Below are 19263 nucleotides of genomic sequence, written 5' to 3' on the forward strand. Positions count from 1 at the left end.
GGATTTCCTACTTTTAATATCATTAGTGCCAACATGTACAACAATATCACCTTTTGTGCCCTTAAAAGATGACAGCTGCTCTACGTCATATACTTTAGCCCCTGCCAGGCATACCCTAGCCATATAAGCTTACAGGTTACTGTATAAGTTGGAATGTGTTAAGATCATGGGTAAGATTTTAAGATGGATTGCAGAGTGGCGACAAGTCAAGAGACAGGGATTGTGATTGATTCTTATTCTTCAGATTGGGCAAACATTAGAAGTGGAGTGTTTCTAAGAACTGTTGAGGCATATAAGGCTCTATGAGGAGAAAAGTAAAATGAAAAATTATTAAAAATGAGTCCTTAACCAGGAGCCATAAATTTAAATTTCATTTCTTTTTTTTTTTTTTAGCCAGAAAGGTTGTTAATTACTGGAATAAATTATCTCCATGGGTATTTAAGGCAGACAGTTTATCATGACAGCTTGTAGAAATTCAAGACATCTGGATACTTACCAATATAAGGAGAGAAAACATATAGGTGCCTTACTTAATTATTTATTTTATTTTCCTTTCCTTTTTTTTTTTTGGCAGGTGTAGTAAAAGCCTGTGGCCTCCTTGCATTTTATGGCTATTACTAATACTATTTAAAATATACAATAAATAATATTTAAAATGCAAAATAATCCTTCATCTTACCTCAAAAGGGTTTAAATTGAAATATGTTGATCCTGGACGAAGCAATCTATCTATCTGTTGCTTTGGAGTCAACACAGAATCTCTTTTTTCAATTTCTTTAACCTGCACAGCAAAGTGTATATACATAATGAGTACTATGAAAGGTAATCATTAATACACTGACAATAAACTGTATTTATGGGCTAATGCACTTGCAGTGGCAATGGATGCATTATGTCCATAATGTGTTGTATATAGTATTTTTATAATATTATGGAGGATTATAGTAATATAATCATGTTAGGATATATACCTCAATAGATATAAAATGCATAGGATAATATAACGTACAAAAGTTATCATATAAAAGGATAATTTATTCACATGTTGTTTACCCATAACATGCTGTAGGAATGTGATAAATTATTCATGATTTATCACATTCTCATGACATGTCTCAACTTGAATCATACTAATTTTGATCCTACTATGTTTTTAGGTTGTGCTGCTGTAACAGAGAGAAGGAAGACACCTGTATCAAATTATGGATTTGCTGAAATTGGAGCATTGTTCAGTCATCAAGTTTCTCACCAAAGAAGGAAATGGGCCAAATGCCATTCATTCATGAAAGGATGGTGGCCGTGTATGGCAATAGTGCACCTTCACAGCACCAGGTGAAATTCTGGTAAAAAAAATTCAAGTGGGGTAGAGAGTCCATCGAAGATGATCCGCATCAAGGAAGGCCTGTGACAGCAGCAACTCAGAAATGCGTCAAGCTGTGGAACCTTTATGCTGAATGACAGACATTTAAAGGTGTCCCAAAACTCTAAGGAATGTGACATATCTGAGGGAACATTTATAACCATAATCCATGAACATTTGGGGATGACTAAGGTCAGTGCAAAGTGGATCCTCAGATTTCTGACCCTTGTGCAGAAGCAATTCAGAGTACAGCATTGTAAGGAGAATTTAGAGCTTTATGGAAGGGATCCTGAAACTTTCATCTCCAAAATTGTTAAGGGTGATGAAACATGGGTTCAACACTGGGATCCTGAGACCAAGCAAGAATCAATGCAATTGAAGCACAAGGGTTCTTCCCCACCCAAAAAATTTTGGACACAACCTGCAGCTGGCAAGATTATGGCCACCATTTTTTGGGATGCTGAGGAAATTTTTTACATTCCCTACATGGAACACAAGCAGGCAGTCGCTGGGGAGTCATATGCATCCCTACTGTACAACCTAAGGAATGTCATAAAGGAAAAATGCCGTGTAACATTTGCCAGAGGTGTGCTGCTTCTTCAGGACAATGCACCAGTGTGCAGGTTACATGCTGTTGCTGCTGCTTTGAGAGACTATGACTTCACAGAACTTACCCATTCACCTTACAGTCCAGATCTGACCTCCAGTCACTATTTCCTGTTTTGACACCTCAAGAAAAACTTACATGGAGGTTGGTTTGCTGATGATAATGAACTGAAGTCTGCTGTTTCTGTGTTCTTTGATGGACAGGACAAAGAATTTTATTTGTCTGATATTTTCTCACTGCCAACAAAATGGAACAAGTGTATTGAATTCAGTGGAGTTACATTGAAAAATAAAAAGATTTTTGCCTTTATCTCATTTCCTTCATAGGTAGGTAGATAATTTATTGAATGCTCCTCATATTAATAGGCAGACTAAAATTTTACATAAAATTATCTACTAATAACAACCACTGGTAATTTCAATTGGTAGTGCCAAAATAAAAAATTAATAAATAAAACATTAGAAAAAGTTTGTTAGAACACTGCATTTTAACAATATATTTAAATTATGTAGATCTATCTAATCAGTAGTTAAGTTTATCATGACACAATATAATAGCGTAGCTTAATTTAATTTATTATGGTACTCATCTTTTTATAATCTGCATTGATGTTGGAATAAAATGGATAATAATTTTAAATTTAAGTTAGCGTGAATAAGTTAGGATTTAAAAACAGAATTAAAATATGCACAAGGAAGTAGAAGTGCACGTCTTTGTCCTTGGTTGTCAATGTTGAAATTTAAAACAATTGAAATTATATAGTTGGAAACAAATTATAAATGGTACTTTAAGAGATCTACAATTTTCAAATTGTTTATCATGACAGCAATGAATTTTTTTGTTCACAGTGATAATTCCCAAATAAGGGAGATGATAAAAAGAAAATTAAAGCACATACATCTAAAGTGCTGCAGAGGAGCTTTTATTTTAAAAAAAAAAGCAATTAAAAATATCTTTTAATATAAAAAAATTTTTTCACAGTTATGTGTATAATATATTGAAAATAATGCTTGCATCAAAAAGTGAACAATTCTCTATTTCTTTGATTTTTAAGGTTATAAATGGGGATAACTTTTTCTGGGTGAACATGTGATCCTCAAAAAACACTGGGCCTTTGCTTAAGGGTAAATAATCTTCTTCTTCTTCAGTGTACCATCTCTTTGTGGGGGTTGGCTGTCATCTTCACAATGGACGAATGTGAGGTAGAAGCTCTAAACAACCACTCATTACTCTGATCATACCACTCTCTGAGATTTGCCAACCAAAATTTCCTTCTTTTCCCTCGACTTCTTTTTCCATTGATCTTGCCCTGGATTATCAATTGCAACAACTTATATTTGTCATCATTTTTCTTCATACATTTTTGTTGGTTTTAAGTGCAACAGCAGCTAAAGGCCATTATGCAACAAACAATGGTAGATTTCAGGTGTTATTAAATGTGATATATATGTATTATGTGGGATTTAAGCATTATATTCTGTCAAAGCATTTTATCCTTTTTAGGAAAGCGAAAACTGCATTATTGTCAGATCTGTTGTCTAATATTTGTTGCAAAATAGGTGGTTTGCCATACTCCATTATAGAGAAGGCAATCAACTATGATATGCTGGACTGTGATTTGTGCATGGCAGTTCAGACAAAAGGCAGATCTGAGGAAGAAAGAAGATAAGTGAGCAAGGTGTGTATGTCCTATTCGTAGTAAGCTTGCAAGTGTGACTTCTTCCATTCAGTTCGAGCGGAAACTAGATGGCCAAGATTGAAGTTCCGGTTTAATCCAAAGGAGTTTATTGCTTCCTGGTTTTGCCAGATGGTTTGCCAGTGATTCATACTTTGCTTATTATAAGGCTTTTATAGTCGGTGAAAGGGATTTTAAAAGAAGTGTCAATTGGTTCCACAATAGATTTGGCTGCATGGTCAGCACTCTAATTGCCAGATATACCAACATGGCCAGCGACCCAATAAAATTTTACTACTTTCGTGTTCCTAGCTAAATCAGTCAGCAAGGTTTGAATATTACCAAGTAGGTAGTTGTGATGCTTTCTTAGTTGCTGCAAAGCGAGAAGGGCACTGCGACAGTCGGTAAAAATAATACTATGAGTAAACTATGGTGCAATTTTATAGTTTCTAGGGCCATTTGTATGGCATGTAGTTCAGCAGTAAAGGCACTGCATTCTAGGGGTAACTGACTAGATTTTATGGATGATGGAAGAACTTCTTCATCCATCTCATGATCTCATCATTCTTTATCTTATCAGTCCATGACACTCAACATTTGTCTTAACGCCACATCTCCAAAGCATTTAACTTATTCTGGACCTTCTTTGTCAGTGTCCAAGTCTCAACTATATAAAGGAGAACAGAGAAGACAAAACATCTCAATATTCTTGTTCTTAAAGGAAGTGTAAGATCACTGTAGCACAAAAGATTCTTCATTTTTGGAAGGCTGCATGTGCTTGTTCAATCCTTGAGTATACAGGTAACCCCTGCTTAATGCTGATAATTCGTTCCAGAAAAACAGAGCGCTAAGTGAATCTGCACTAAGCGAGCACAGCATTCCCATAAGGTAATATATGTATTTGTGAGTTGCGGTCGGTGCCATAGGATATTTCCTAATCAAATAAATAGTAGTGAAAAGATACACAAATGTCGGTCAAAATATTTAATATTCAAATATTTGTACAGTCAACCGATCCTTTGCTGCTTTGAAACCTGGCATGTTTTGTTTTTTTCTTCTTTCAATATGAAACTTCTTTTAGGCATTCGTTTCCAAAAAAAGTCCTGGTTCATCTATGTTAGAAACTTGTTGAGAAGTATAACACATAATACCCCCCCTTCAATAATTTTAACAAGTTCTTTTTTTGAAAGTTTCAGCTCCTTGATCTGCACTTGCGGCTTCTCCCTGGATTTTAAATCTATTCAACCAGCCCTTACTAGTTTTAAATGGTTCCACTTTTTTTTTTTTTTTTTTTTTTAAGTGAGCTTTTTTCAGATCATCATATAGGCTAATCCCTCTCTCTTTTTTTTTTTTTATAATATTTAACTTAACTGAATTTTGCGCTGGATGTTATCTTCAATAAAATTAGTTAGTCTTTCCATTTCAATCCTAATAGCCGGCCTAGCCCTAGTTGCTTGCAGTGGAACGACTGTCTTTCCAGCTGATAAAAATTAATTCTTTATTTTTTATAATTGTTCTTACAGTTAAATTTGCCAGTCCTAAATTATGGCACACATCTGTTTGTCATTGACCGGAATCGATTCGCTTCAAAACATCTAATTTAATTTTTAAATTCAGTCTTTTTCTTACATTTGTAGTCTTCATACTGAATCCAGACGTTGCTTTTTTCATTCTTATCCGCCATTATTAACTCTTCGAAAATGTAACTGCGTTGGTTAAAATAATTATGCTATGATGTTCGAGTAAACTGCCCATTACGCACGTTGTCTAATACTGTACTGAGTGATGACTAGACTTCTGATAAATGCATATAACGCAAATATTATAAGCAATATACTTGATCATTTTTTAAAATGTTGATCTCGGAACTACATAACAAGTCACTGTACTGCAATTAAATTAGCGTGCGTGAAAATTTCACTGAGCGTGGGAAAATTTCAAGTCGGTGTGGGAAACGTTTTAATGCTGTTTTGCTATTCAAATTCAAGCTATCAACCCCATCAGATGAAATGTTTTCGTTAAATATGCCAAATATGCAATCTGTACACTAGTAAAAGAGCGTTATAGTGATTTGTGACAGCATTATAGTCAGATACCGGTTTATAATATAAGAACAGCGTTATAGCGAATCAACATAAAGTTAACCGCAATATAACGAGGGCCTGCTGTACTTCAATAGAATGGTCCCAGTCCTCGCTCAGCATACATCCAAGATAGCAATAACTTTTAATCCTTTCAATTTCTTCATTATTGATTGTAATTTTTGTTCGCACTTCTTTCTTACTGATCACCATAAGTTTTATTTTCTTAGTGTTTAACTTCAGACCAAAATTTTCACTTATTCTATTAACTTCATCCATTAGCGCTTGTAAATCCTTCTCAGAGCTTCCCAGCAATATAGTATCATCTGCATATCTGATCATATTTATTGTATTGTCATTAATCTTTATCCCTTCTATACATCCCTCTGAAGCTTTTTTAAAAATTTCTTCAGCATACACGTTGAACAACAATGGTGATAAAATACAACCTTGACAAACTCCTCTTTTAATTTATCTTTTCCGATTTTTCTCCTTCTATGCACAACTTTGCTGATTGTCCCCAATACAAGTTCACCATTATTCTCATGTCTTTGCTATCAATTCCAATCTTCTCTAAGATTTGGAACAGTTTGTCATGCGTTACCTGATCGAAGGCCTTCTCTTAATCCAAAAAGCAGATGAATACCTCTTGGTTCACATCTTGACATCTTGCTACTAAAGTCCAAACTGCAATCAGGGCTTCCCTGGTACCAAGTCCTTGTCAGAAGCCCAACTGAGAATCACTAAGCATTTCCTCACACCTTTTATAAATTCAGTTATGTGTAATCCTTAGAAGTATAAATAACATAATTACATATAAAAAAATCTACTTCTTAAAAATGGCTTTGCAAAGAAAATCACAAAGTAGCCTAATAGGCTTCCGTGTCACCTGTTAATTTATATGTATCCCATGCATTTTTCTTCTCTACTACATGTCTAATTAGTATATCTGACATCCATTTAGGCCTAAACCTTGAACAATATTTCTTAGTTGGTAAAAGCAAAAAAAAAGTAAAGTGCAGCCATTATCAACCCACTGCAGGATGGAAGGCTCCTCAACAATTCATGCTGAGGGAAATGGACCGTAATCTGCCACGCTGGTCCAGTGCAAGTTGGCAGATAGACCGTATTCAGCAGTCAGGGGCTTGAACCCGGGTCTACTCAAAGAGCCTGTGCTACTGCACTCCCACTCCTGACCACTTGGCTATGGAGGCTGAAAAGCTTAGTAGCTTCCAAGATTAATTCTCTGAATGCGTCCCATTTTGAATTTGCTGTTGGTAACATCATCAGTTGGTCCCACCATATAGAATTTAAATACTGTCTCAGACCACAGTAGTCACCTTTACGAAAGCAAAAACCCTTCCCTTTACCCCTGATGGTAGTTACGTCTTTGAGTAAATCCCACTTCGGCACAGTGATCACTGCCACCTAGTGGTTACTTTATCTGCAGATTCTTAATGCATGAAGAATCACTACTGATAATCAGATCAAGAGTATTACTCCCCCTAGTTGCCTCCCAAACATGCTACTGCAGAAAACAATCATCCAATAAATCCACAAAAGTCTTGCTAGTCTGTGAGTGACCAACCACAAATTCCAGTAAATATCTGGGAAATTAAAATCCCCCATTAAAAGACACTGATTTATTGGCCTACTCTATTACTCTGTACAATTGTTCATTATACTCATCAGAGTCATTAGGCCTATAACACACTACTACTCTCAATTTTGCTTTCCCAATGCTTATGTCACACCAAACTGACTCGAAACTGCACTGTCCAGCGATGTCGACTAGCTTCAGTTCCTTGGATTTTATGTGTTTCTTAACAAATAGCATAACCCCTCTTCCCTTCCTATCCTGTCTATCCTTCCTGTACACATTGTACTCCCCAAATTCCAGCTCTGCATTCCTAATATCTGTGTGACACCACGTCTCTGTTATCCCAACAATATCTGCCTTTGAAGTTTTGACCAAAACCTCAAAAATTCATCAAATTTATTTACCAAACTCCTAGCATTGGTGTACACACAAGTATACATGCACCTGTTTCTATTCTTAGCTACCCTAACACAACCCAGGTATCTACTTGTTCCACAATGCTCCCAGCAGTCTCTGGAATCCCATGCACCTTGTTTTCCAGGCTGCTGATTTCAATTGAAGCAGTGCAAGAATCACTTTCACCTCTGCCAATGTTTACTGTTAATCTATTAGTCTGTGTATTCCCCCCATGCTAGCAGTTTTCCAACCCACCTAACTCTGCCTCAATAGCATCAGCAAATATTTTTGAACCCTTTCTATTTAAGTGTACCCCATCCCTGTAGAAGCAGTCTCTCCTGTTAAAAAGCAGAGACCAGGCTGAGAAAAATTCTACCCCTTGAGCCTTGCACAATCTCTCCAGGCCCAAATTGATCGACAAGGCTCTCATCATATACTCCCTCCTATTGTGTCTGGGCAGAATTGCAGACACTTTCAAATTCAACCCTAACTCATGGCTTTTTTTAACATTGATCTGTACTTGTTAGCCAACGGGTACAACAACATCACCTTTTGTGCCCTTAAAAGATGATATCTGCTCTACAACGTCATCAACCTTTGCCCCTGGCAGACATACTCTGGTTCTGTTCCACCTATCAAACCAGTCTTGTTCCACGTTTCAAAGGTTGATTAAAAGGTGGAACACCTTTAAAAAACTGAAATCAATAATAGTTTACTTAATGTATCTTCTTCCTATATTTCATGTCAGCAAAGTTATTATTAATTTCTGACAAATCCAATTTTGCTATTGTCATTATCGAAAGATAGAATTCCCAGTTAACTGAACCTTGTCTCTGCAATCAACGATTGCAGGCATGTTTTAATTAACTTTTTAGTTAATTAAAAAGTTTACTGAAACCTCTTTCACTACTTGCCACAGTTATAAATTAGCATAATTTGCAATGCAATCCACAAGTTTGCTAGCATTTTGTTTGAATTTATAAACTTAAACTTCAAAATACCTAGAGCATTATCAGTTACATTCTCAGGCAAAGGCACCACCAACGCCTCAATTTCTTGGCATAACTCTTCACCATTTACATCACATTCATTGCTATCAATATTTATTTCAAGCTTTTTGCATCTTTTTAACAATTCATCATGGGCCATATCTTTTTTGATATTGTACAAAAAACCCCAGTTTAATCTTTCTGCCAAACATTTTGCTGATCTCAAGGCTTCTACGTAACCAGAGTTTCTGTATTTCTTTAGAAATTCTGTACAATTTTTATAAGCATGACTGTAGTGCTATGTCCATGTCAGGGTCCTGCACTGATTTGCTTACCATATTGATCTTAAATAAAACATCACTCCACATGCAAAGGGTAATCAAAAAACTAAAATCATCAATTTTTACTATTAGAGATTCGGCTTCAGATGCATAAATGGATTCAGTGCTTGGGCTTTTGGCAAACTCAGTTAAGGCATTCCTTAATTCTAAAATTTCATTTTTAACAGCTTTAATGATTTCACCTCTACATTCCCACCTAGTGTCACACAAAGATTTAGGGATCAAGCATTTAATGTGTTTTTTCAGTAATCCCCATCTATAAGCCAAAGCTGAAAACAATATATAAATCCTTTGTATTATACCAAAATATCTCTTAGAAAATGTTGAACTTGCTACACTGTCCCCGATTACTAAATTTAAAGAGTGACATCCACAAGGCATAAAAGATGCTTGTGAGTTGCGCTTTAAAATTCTAGCCTGGAGACATTTGTTTTTGCCTTTCATATTGGCACCATTGTCATAACTCTGGCCTCTGCAATTGCCTAAATCAAGTTTAAAATCTGTTAGCATTTGAGTGTTTGATTCATATATTCCTTCACCTGTTGTTTCTGAGAGTGGGTAGAAAGAAAATGTCCTTGTATTTAGATTTCATCAATGTCTACAACACTACCTTATACAATAGACTTTCCATAAGGAATACAGCCACGTTTCGGAGATTTCCTGAGAAGAACCATGCTTGGGGTACTCTATGACAGGGCATGCCCACTCGTTGGTTAATTTTGAAATCACAAATCATAGTCATATGACATCCCAGAAAATTTGGCACCCCAGGATTGTCCGGTGCTCAGGTGGCTATGATCTCCAAAGAAGTATTTCACATGCCTACTAGGTGCAGAGAGAGAGAGATTTAGAAAATAAAATTACTCATATCACCAATTCATGATGATATGAGTAATTTCAATAATCTTGTTATATGTTGTTCTCACTTGACATGAGAATAATAAAGTTCGGGAATGCACTACAAATGTATGAGAACTTTTCAGATAGTAAAAAGTAATATAACAACTTAAAGAATAATTTTAGTGTGGTTTACAATATTCTGGTGCAGATGAATCCCACTATACCCAAAACAAAAGCTACCAACGAATAATGCATTACAATGCTGGACATATCTAGGCTAGGCCTGATGCTGAAAATGGGTTCATTCTCAAAGGTCTTATGGTCATGCTATGGTATGAAATACAGGAGTTTGTAGAAGACTAAGAGAAATTTAGCTCAATATGATACATAGAACACTTCCGTATGATACTCTCCAGAAATTAAAACAAATAAAATATTAAAGCAAAATGATTACAGTAAAAATTCAATTGAACACAATTCAAAAAACTATTTTAAAAAATTAATTAAAAGATCAATTAAAGTAAATTTTGAAAAACAGTTTCCCTTCCTAATTTTCGAAATTTACATTTAACTTTAATAATTTTTTTTAAATTGTTTTTTGAATTTTATTTAATTTTTGAATTGTGTTCAATTGATTTTTTACTGTAATTATTTTGTGTTAATCTTTTATTCGTTTCAATTTCTGGAGTATCATACGGAAGTGTTCTACGTATCATATTGAGGTAAATTTCTCTTATTCTACAAATATTGATATCAACGTAGAATTTATTGAGTACCATAGCTCTGTTATATACTATGATATACAGGAGTGGAGATAAAGAGTAAGGCCACATCAAGTGAGGTCATGATCTTAATATGGATATTCTTGATGTCATTTAGGAATTCTGTGGAGAAATGCATCCTACTAGGGGTGAAAGAAGGCTCAAACCAAGCATAAAAAGGCTAACATGGGGAAAACCTCTATACATGCACACAACAGAATGTAGTGAAACGCTAGGTTTGCATATTTTTGGAAGGCAGCAGCCCTGTGTTGGATGACAATAAGAAGCATGAACTTCCTGATATTGTGCCCTCAGTAATTTTTCTGTAGTGAAGCCAGGAGAGGCATTAACCTCTCTCTCCAATCTTTACAAGGAGTTTCATTTGATGGGAACACTGACCACATAGTCCTTTAGCAACTGTAATATCTGACACTGTGCTGTTAACAACTGTGTTTCAGCCCTTGTCTGAATGACTATGTGAGATGTAGGGTGGCTGTGTGGTAGAGGATTAGATTGGAGCTGGCATATAGTGCATTGTACAGAATGGAAGCTGTCCTAAAGAATAGGACTGTCCAATGCAGTGCTCATGGATGCCACTAGGTGGTTCAGTAAGGCCAGGTGGCAAACCAGTAAACTACTTTTTCTGAAGGATGTGAATTTGGAGGAAATTCAAGGATTTGTGCATTAGGAATTAATTGCACTGAAATAAAATTAAATGTTTTAAGCATTTAAGTTTCTCCTCTTTACCTTGCCTGCACTAAAAAAATAATGTTCTATTACTGTAAATAATAAAACTGAAAAACTACTTAAAAAAATCTGCCTATAAATTTACACAATTTGTAGGCAGATTTTATCAAATAAACAAATGGAATAGACCTGGTCTTTGTTTCTGGGTCATAGTGAGACATCCAAGATTTGGCAACAGTAATTATGGAAGAAACAAAATGTGGGTCAGCAGCACATTGATGAAGAATATGACATAAGAGGGGCATGCTGCAACCGGCTGAAAGAAGAGCAGCTGCCACTCCGACTGAGTACAACAATTTAACCAATTCAGATAGCCAGATTCAAGTGCACATTATGAGGAGGTCGAGTGCTAGCTCCAGTCCCTGCCCAAGAGGAATCCACCTCCCATCTCCTACCCTTCTCAGGGAAAGGAACCCAAAAAACCTAATCCAGATTAAGTTCTCCAACGAAAAACATGTAAAATGCTTCACACAGAACATCCGAAGCCTAAAGAACAAGCTCAGCACTCTGACTGAGATGCTTCTCAGTGCGGATTACGATTTTGTTGTCCTAATTAAAACCTGCTTTGTGACGACATGGACATATTGCACTTAACCACCAACCTCGGTTATCAGTCAATTCTGGCAAACAGGAAAGATATGAAAGGAGGAGGAGTCAATCGGCCAGAGGCAACAGCTCCCTCTTATCAAATCTTGGGCATACCCTGGTAGCGAATTTGAGGCCATCCTTGGCTACTACCTAGTCTAGGGAATCCAGTTGCTAGTATGCACAGTTTACTTACCCCACCTCTAAGATCAATACATTATTAACTTCTCTGCCTGGCTCTTGACCTCAATCAAGTGCAAACAGAGGGTGATAATTTTGGAAGACTTCAATCTGCCCCTGCCATCTGCATCAAAGCTCTTTGATAGGTTAATTTCAGATCTGTCTAATCTCAATATCCATGGCATCTATGTACCACCCTCTCGTGGAGAGCCATACTACAGAAAATTTTTTCCAGCTATGGTAGTGTAGAAGCTGTAATCAGCATTAATTCAATATTTATCTCCAACCACAGGCCAACTGAGGCATCTATGATCCTTGTAGCAAAGGAATGCTGTAACCAATCGATCCCGATCCAAAAGATTAAAAAGACTGTCTATGATCCAAAATACTTAAAAATTGAAACGTCAATTGACCTCTTTAGGCTCCACCCCTAGAAAACTCTCAGTGAAATTGATATTGATGAAGCAGCATTTTTGTTTCAGAGACGGTTGTTATTCATTGCAAGAGTGGCCATGTCATCTGCCCACACTCGAAGCCATGGTAGTCCAAACCGTTATGCACAAATTTAAGGAAAAGCAACAACTGCATGCTCAATTCAAGAGGCTACCCTCAGAAAAATCATACTCAGCTTATTCACTAGCCAGAAGGATTAACTCAGCTTATTCACTAGCCAGAAATCCAAGAGGTAGCCAATCGATATGTTCATGGAGAATAGGGTAGCCTGTAGACAGCAAGCCTGGTTGACCAATCAAATTAACTAACAGATTCAAATCAAAACTAACAGATTAACCAGAGCTCCAGGCAGCTCTGGTTAATCTGTTAGTTTGTTCTACTGGAAAACGCAGCAGCCTAGAAAGCAAGGAGTCTGGGATTTCAAACCCTGCTGAGGGTCATCATGGAACAAGGGAATACATGGGCTATGGGAGGGTAACTAAGAGTAAGAACATGTGTCTACTTGCATGTACACTAATGCCAGGAGTATTGTAAATAAACTTGTTAAATTTGAAGTACTGATTAAGTCATCAAACGCAGACACTGTAGGGAGACATCAGAAACATGGTGTCATTCAAATATAAACAATGCTGAATTGTTTGGGGAGTACAGTATATACAGGCCTAGTGTTGCAAGTCGAGCAATGGGGTGGGGGGGTCTTCCTCAACACCGCATTCATAACTTTTGTGATGCAATACAACTCTGTAAAGGCCAGATAGTATGAGTTATTGTGTGATTTATGTAGTGTGGTGCTGGGCTATGATGGTCTGTTATTCATCAAACCTCTTAGCCCCTGAACCCCTGGGAAACCAAGAACCCCACCATTGCTGGGGCACATACAGTAGGATTGTGCGAGTCTCTAGAAGAGTGAATCCTGACATCACCAAGGGCTTACAAGGGATGGCTCAAAAATAAAAAAAATTGAAGTTTTTATTGGAAATGAGTGAGAGGATGACAGTTTAAGCTTGGGACGAAAGTTGAAGACTGGAAATGAGCAAGAAGATGACAGTTTAAGCTTGGGATTAAAGGTGAAAATTGGAAATGAGAGGATCACAGTTCAAGCTTGGGACGAAAGGTGAAGATTTGAAATTGGCATTAGCATTAGTAGAGGCATTTGATGCAAGAAAGCAAGCTTATGCATCAGCCAAAAAAAAAAAACCCACTTCCACTTCACCCCTCTGTTCGTTCCAAATACCTGTCCAGCTGAGCCTTAAACTTATTTAGGCTATCAACCTCCACCACAAGGGATGGAAGTCTCCACCAACCAACCACCCGCTGGCTAAAGGCAAATTTCCTCACATCTATCCTACATCTGTCTTTCCTCAATTTGAATTTATGCCCTCTCAGGTGATTTTTCTGAGCTAGAGGAAGAATCCCATCAGCATTGAGCATGCTTAAACCATTCAAGGCTTTATACACCTCTATCAGATCACCTCGCTGGTGCCTAGTCTCCAGACACTGTAATTTGCAAAACTTAAGCCTTTCTTCGTAAGAGCACCCCTTTGTTCCATTCACTAATCTTGTTGCCCTTCTCCGTACTCGTTCCAGCAGCTCTACATCCTTCTTGAAATGAGGCCTCCAGACCTGTATACAGTACTTTAGGTGTGGCTTGACCATTGCCTTATACAATGGAATAATCACCTCCTTATCCATGCTGGAAAAATTCCTGTATATCATTGACAATACTCCATGAGCTACTCTTGCAGCCCGTCTGCACTGCTCAGAGAACTTCATATCTGCCTGCACAACCACCCCCAAGTCCCTTTCATTCTCTACCACTGTCAGTGTAGTACCACAGAGTTGATACGTTGCTCTGGGGTTGCTGTTTCCCATGTGTAGTACTTTACATTTGTCAATGTTAAACTTCATTTGCCACCTCTCAGCCCATCTGCTCAACCTTCCCAGATCCTGTTGCAGCAGCATAGTGTCAGTAGTGTCCTTGACAACCCTGCCAACCTTTGTATCATCTGCAAACTTGGACATTAAGCTTGATATACCATCATCAATATCATTTATAAATACAGAAAACAATAATGGACCCAACACTGAGCCCTGAGGGACTCCACTAATAACATTAGTCCACGATGAGCAGTGTCCATTGATTACCACTCTCTGTCTTCTCCCCCTCAACCACCCCTTTATCCATAGCAGCAATTTGCCTCCAATGTCACACTGCTCCAATTTGTGTAGCAGTCTTCCATGTGCAACAGTATCAAAAGCCTTTCTAAGATCCAAGTATATAATATCAAAGTTATTCCCTGCATCCAGTTCTTTTGTGACTGCATCATAATATCCAATCAAGTTGGTCAGGCAAGACTTCCCCTTAACAAAACCATGCTGTGTCTGAGCTATAACTGAAGTCTTGTCTAAATGATCCTGCAGTGCTTCTTTAACCAGTGCCTCCATTAATTTTCCTGGAACAGAAGTTAAGCTCACAGGTCTATAATTACTTGTGTCAGCCTTTGATCCTCCTTTGTGAATTGGGGTCACATTTGCACATTTCCAGTCTATGGGTACCTCCCCTGAGTCCAAGGAAGCTCTCATAATTATGGCTAAGGGATTGCTTACTTCCTTTGCTGCCTCCTTTAATATAACTGGATAGATCCCATCCACCCCGGGTGCCTTTCTTGTGTTTATCTTCAACAGTTTCTCCTCCACTTTACTCCCAGTTATTTCAAGATTCTGTAGCTTACTGCTAGAGTTGAATACACATCTGGCATTCCCCTTGCTGAATAACTCCTCATGTGTGAATGTCGATGCAAAATATTCATTTAGTTTGTTAGCTACCTGAGCAGGATCATCAACAGTTGACCCATCAATATCAAGTGGACCAATCTGATTCATCCCCTTCCTTCTAGAGTTTACATAAGTAAAGAACTGTTTGCTGTTTTTCTTTGCATCCCTTGCCAAGGATTTGTCGTAATCTGCCTTTGCCTGCCTAACCTCCTTTGTAACTTGGTTGCATATCAACTTGTATCTATCATAGGCTTCTGTGTCATGTGTTAATTTGTAAGTATCCCATGCATTTTTCTTCTCTGTCATATGCCTCATTACTTCATCTGACATCCATTTTGGCCTAAACCTTGAACAATATTTCTTAGTTGGTATGTAAAGCCTAGTAGCTTCCAAGATAAGTTCTTTGAATGCTTCCCATTTTGAATTTGCTGTTGGTAACATCATCAGTTGGTCCCACTGTATAGAATTTAAATACTGTCTCAGTCCATCGTAGTTGCCTTTACGGAAGCAATAACCCTTCCCTTTACCCCTAATGGTAGTTACCTCTTTGAGTAAATCCCACTTCAGCACACTGTGATCACTGCCACCTAGTGGTTCGTTTATCTGCAGATTCTTAATGCATGAAGAATCACTGCTGATAATCAAATCAAGAGTATTACTCCCTCTAGTTGCCTCCCGAACATGCTGATGTAGAAAACAATCATCCAATAAATCCACAAAAGCCCTGCTAGTGTATGAGTAATCAGCCCCCAAATTCCAGTCAATATCTGGGAAATTAAAATCTCCCATTATAAGACTCTCTGATTTACTGGCCCACTCTATTTCCCTGTACAGTTCCTTATTATACTCATCAGAGTTATTAGGCCTATAGCACACTCCTACTCTCAATTTTGATCTCCCAATGCTTATGTCACACCAAACTGACTCAACACTGCACTGTCCGGCGATGTCGAGTGGCTTCACTTCCTTGGTTTTTATGTGTTTCTTAACTAACAGCATAACCCCACCCCCCTTCCTATCCTGTCTATCCTTTCTGTAGACGTTGTACTCCCCAAATTGCAGTTCTGCATCCCTTATATCTGTGTGACACCACGTCTCTGATATCCCAACAATATCTGCCTTTGATGTTTTGAGCAATACCTCAAATTCATCAAATTTATTTACTAAACTCCTAGCATTGGTGTGCATGCAAGTATACCTGCACCTGTTTCTATTCTTAGCTACCCTAACACAACCCATGTGTTTACTTGTACCGCAATGGCTCCCAGCAGTCTCTGAAATACCATGCATCTTGTTTTCCAGGCTTCTGCTCATTCTAATAGAAGCAGTGCAAGAATCTCTTTCACCTCTGCCAGTGGCTACTGTCAATCTATTGGTCTTTGTCTCCCCCCAAGCTAGCAGTTTTCCGACCCACCTAACACTGCCTCGATAGCATCAGCAAATATTCTTGCACCGTTTCTATTTAAGTGTATCCCATCCCTGTAGAAGCAATCTCTCCTGTTAACAAGTACAGTCCAGGCTGAAAAAAATTCTACCCCTTGAGCCTTGCACAATCTTTCCAGGGCCGAATTGATCGACAAGGCTCTCATCATATACTCCCTCCTATCGTGTCTGGGCAGAATTGCAGACACTTTCAAATTCAACTCTAATTCTCAGCTTTTGTTCAACAGTGACCTGTACTTGTTAAGTAATTCTGCCGGTCTCCTACTCTTAATATTATTAGTGCCAACACTGAGTTGGCACTAATAACACTGAAATGAGTGAGAGGATAACAGTTTAAACTTGGGATGAAAGGTGAAGAGAAAGGGTGAATGTTAGGAAGGCTTTCTGGCAGAAAACAGAAGAACACAAAATAAAAGGGGCATCCCTGCGAAGGCAACCCACAGAATGGGACTGATAAGAGCAGTTGAAGGTATTTAGTGTGGTAGAGTCCACTAGGTGAAGATTTGGGAGAGGAGGGAAGAGAAAGGAGTAAGATTTTAGTGAGGGGAAAGGTTATATGGCTAGAGTATCCTACTGGGGAATTGGTTTGTCTTGTCTGTTTTTGTCAATTCCTGACATCCCACACCATATCACCTGAGAAAAGGAACCAGCATGGCATCACCTACGGCAGTAAGGATTTCCCAAGGGATTTGCCCTGAACTGCAATCTCAAATGCGCAGGGCCTACTATTTTCAACAAGCACACACACACACACACACACAATCAATTGCACACCAGTCTCAACCAACACGCACGCAGTACACCTCATATACATGGTGTTTCAAAAATGATGGTCAATAATTTAAAGGTGAAAAGTACAAACTAAAATAAGCAAAAAAGTCCCAGTGAACATCATTCTGCAAATGAACCATTTTCAAGATAATGCACATTTTCTGTTAAGATTAGCCACTGACTATGGGAGCACTAGTTGCCATTTAGCATTAGCAAAGACACATGATGCAAGAAAGCAACCTTATATAGCATCAGCCAAAAAAAACCCCTTACTTCACCCATTCACTCGCTCCAAATGTTTGTCAAGTTCTGCCTTGAATCTATTTAAGCTATCAACTTCTACAACGACAGATGGAAGTTTGTTCCAGCAATCAACCACCTGCTGGTTAAAGGCAAACTTCCGCACATCTATCCTACAACCGTCTTTCTTTAATTTGAATTTATGCCCTTTCAGGCGATTATTCTGAGCAAGAGGAGGAATCCCATCAGCACTGAGCATGCTCAAACCATTCAAGGCTTTATACACCCAGTAAGATCACCTCGTAGATGACATCTCCAGACACTGTAATTTGCAAAACTTAAGCCTTTCTTCATAACAGCAACCTTTTGCTCCATTAACTAATCTTGTTGCCCTTCTCTGTACTCATTCCAACAGCTCTACATCCTTCTTAAAATGAGGCCTCCAGCCCTGTATACAGTACTGAAGGTGTGGCCTGACCATTGCCTTATACAAGGGGATAATCACCTCCTTATCCCTGTAGAAAAATTCCTGTATATCATTGACAAGAAACCATGAGCTACTCTTGCAGACCGTCTGCATTGCTCAGAGAACTTCATATCTGCCTGCACAATTACCCCCACGTCCGTTTCATTCTCTACCACTGTCAGTGTAGTACCACAGAGTTGATACGTTACTCTGCGATTACTGCTTCCCATATGTAGTACTTTACATTTGCCACCTCTCAGCCCATCTGCTTAACTTTTCTAGATCCCGTTGCAGCAGTGTACTGTCATTAGTGTCAATAACAACCCTGCCAACCTTCGTATCGTCGAGAAACTTGGACATTAAGCTTGATATACCATCATCAATATCATTTATAAATACAGAAAACAACAATGGACCCAACACTGAATCCTGAGGGACTCCACTAATAACATTAGTCCACGATGAGCAGTGTCCATTGATTACCACTCTCTGTCTTCTCCCACTCAACCATCCCTTTATCCATTGCAGCAATTTACCTCCAATGCCACACTGCTCTAATCTGTGCAGCAGTCTTCCATGTGCAACAGTATCAAAGGCTTTTCTAAGATCCAAATATATGATATCAAAGTTATTCTTTGCATCCAGTTCCTTTGTGACTACATCATAGTATCAAATCAAATTAGTTAGACAAGACTTCCCCTTAACAAACCCATGCTGTGTCCGAGCTATAACTGAAGTCTTGTCTAGATGATCCTGAAATGCTTCTTTAACCAGTACCTCCATTAATTTCCCTGGAACAGAAGTTAAACTAACAGGTCTGTAATTATCTGTGTCTCCCTTTGATCCTCCTTTGTGAATTGGGGTCACATCTCCGCTCCTGACCGCTCGGCCAAGGAGGGCTCCGTAGCCGAGTGGTCAGGAGCGGGAGTGCAGTAGCACGCGCTCTTTGAATA

The 19263-nt window shown here is 38.2% G+C and overlaps 1 protein-coding gene across 2 annotated transcripts in view; it reads right to left on the reverse strand.

The window, feature by feature from the left end:
• Positions 1–19263, reverse strand: part of LOC150091448 (dnaJ homolog subfamily C member 8) — a 270274-nt gene that overhangs the window by 217960 nt on the left and 33051 nt on the right. For both annotated transcript variants that reach the window (XM_090383974.1, XM_090383983.1), the window contains exon 2: positions 680–781. In XM_090383974.1, coding sequence (XP_090240100.1) covers positions 680–781 — 102 coding nt within the window. The remainder of the gene's footprint in view (positions 1–679; positions 782–19263) is intronic.

Source organism: Mastigoproctus giganteus, chromosome 1 (genome assembly GCF_048544385.1).
Source record: "Mastigoproctus giganteus isolate SK-2022 chromosome 1, ASM4854438v1, whole genome shotgun sequence".
Classification (NCBI taxonomy): domain Eukaryota; kingdom Metazoa; phylum Arthropoda; class Arachnida; order Uropygi; family Thelyphonidae; genus Mastigoproctus; species Mastigoproctus giganteus.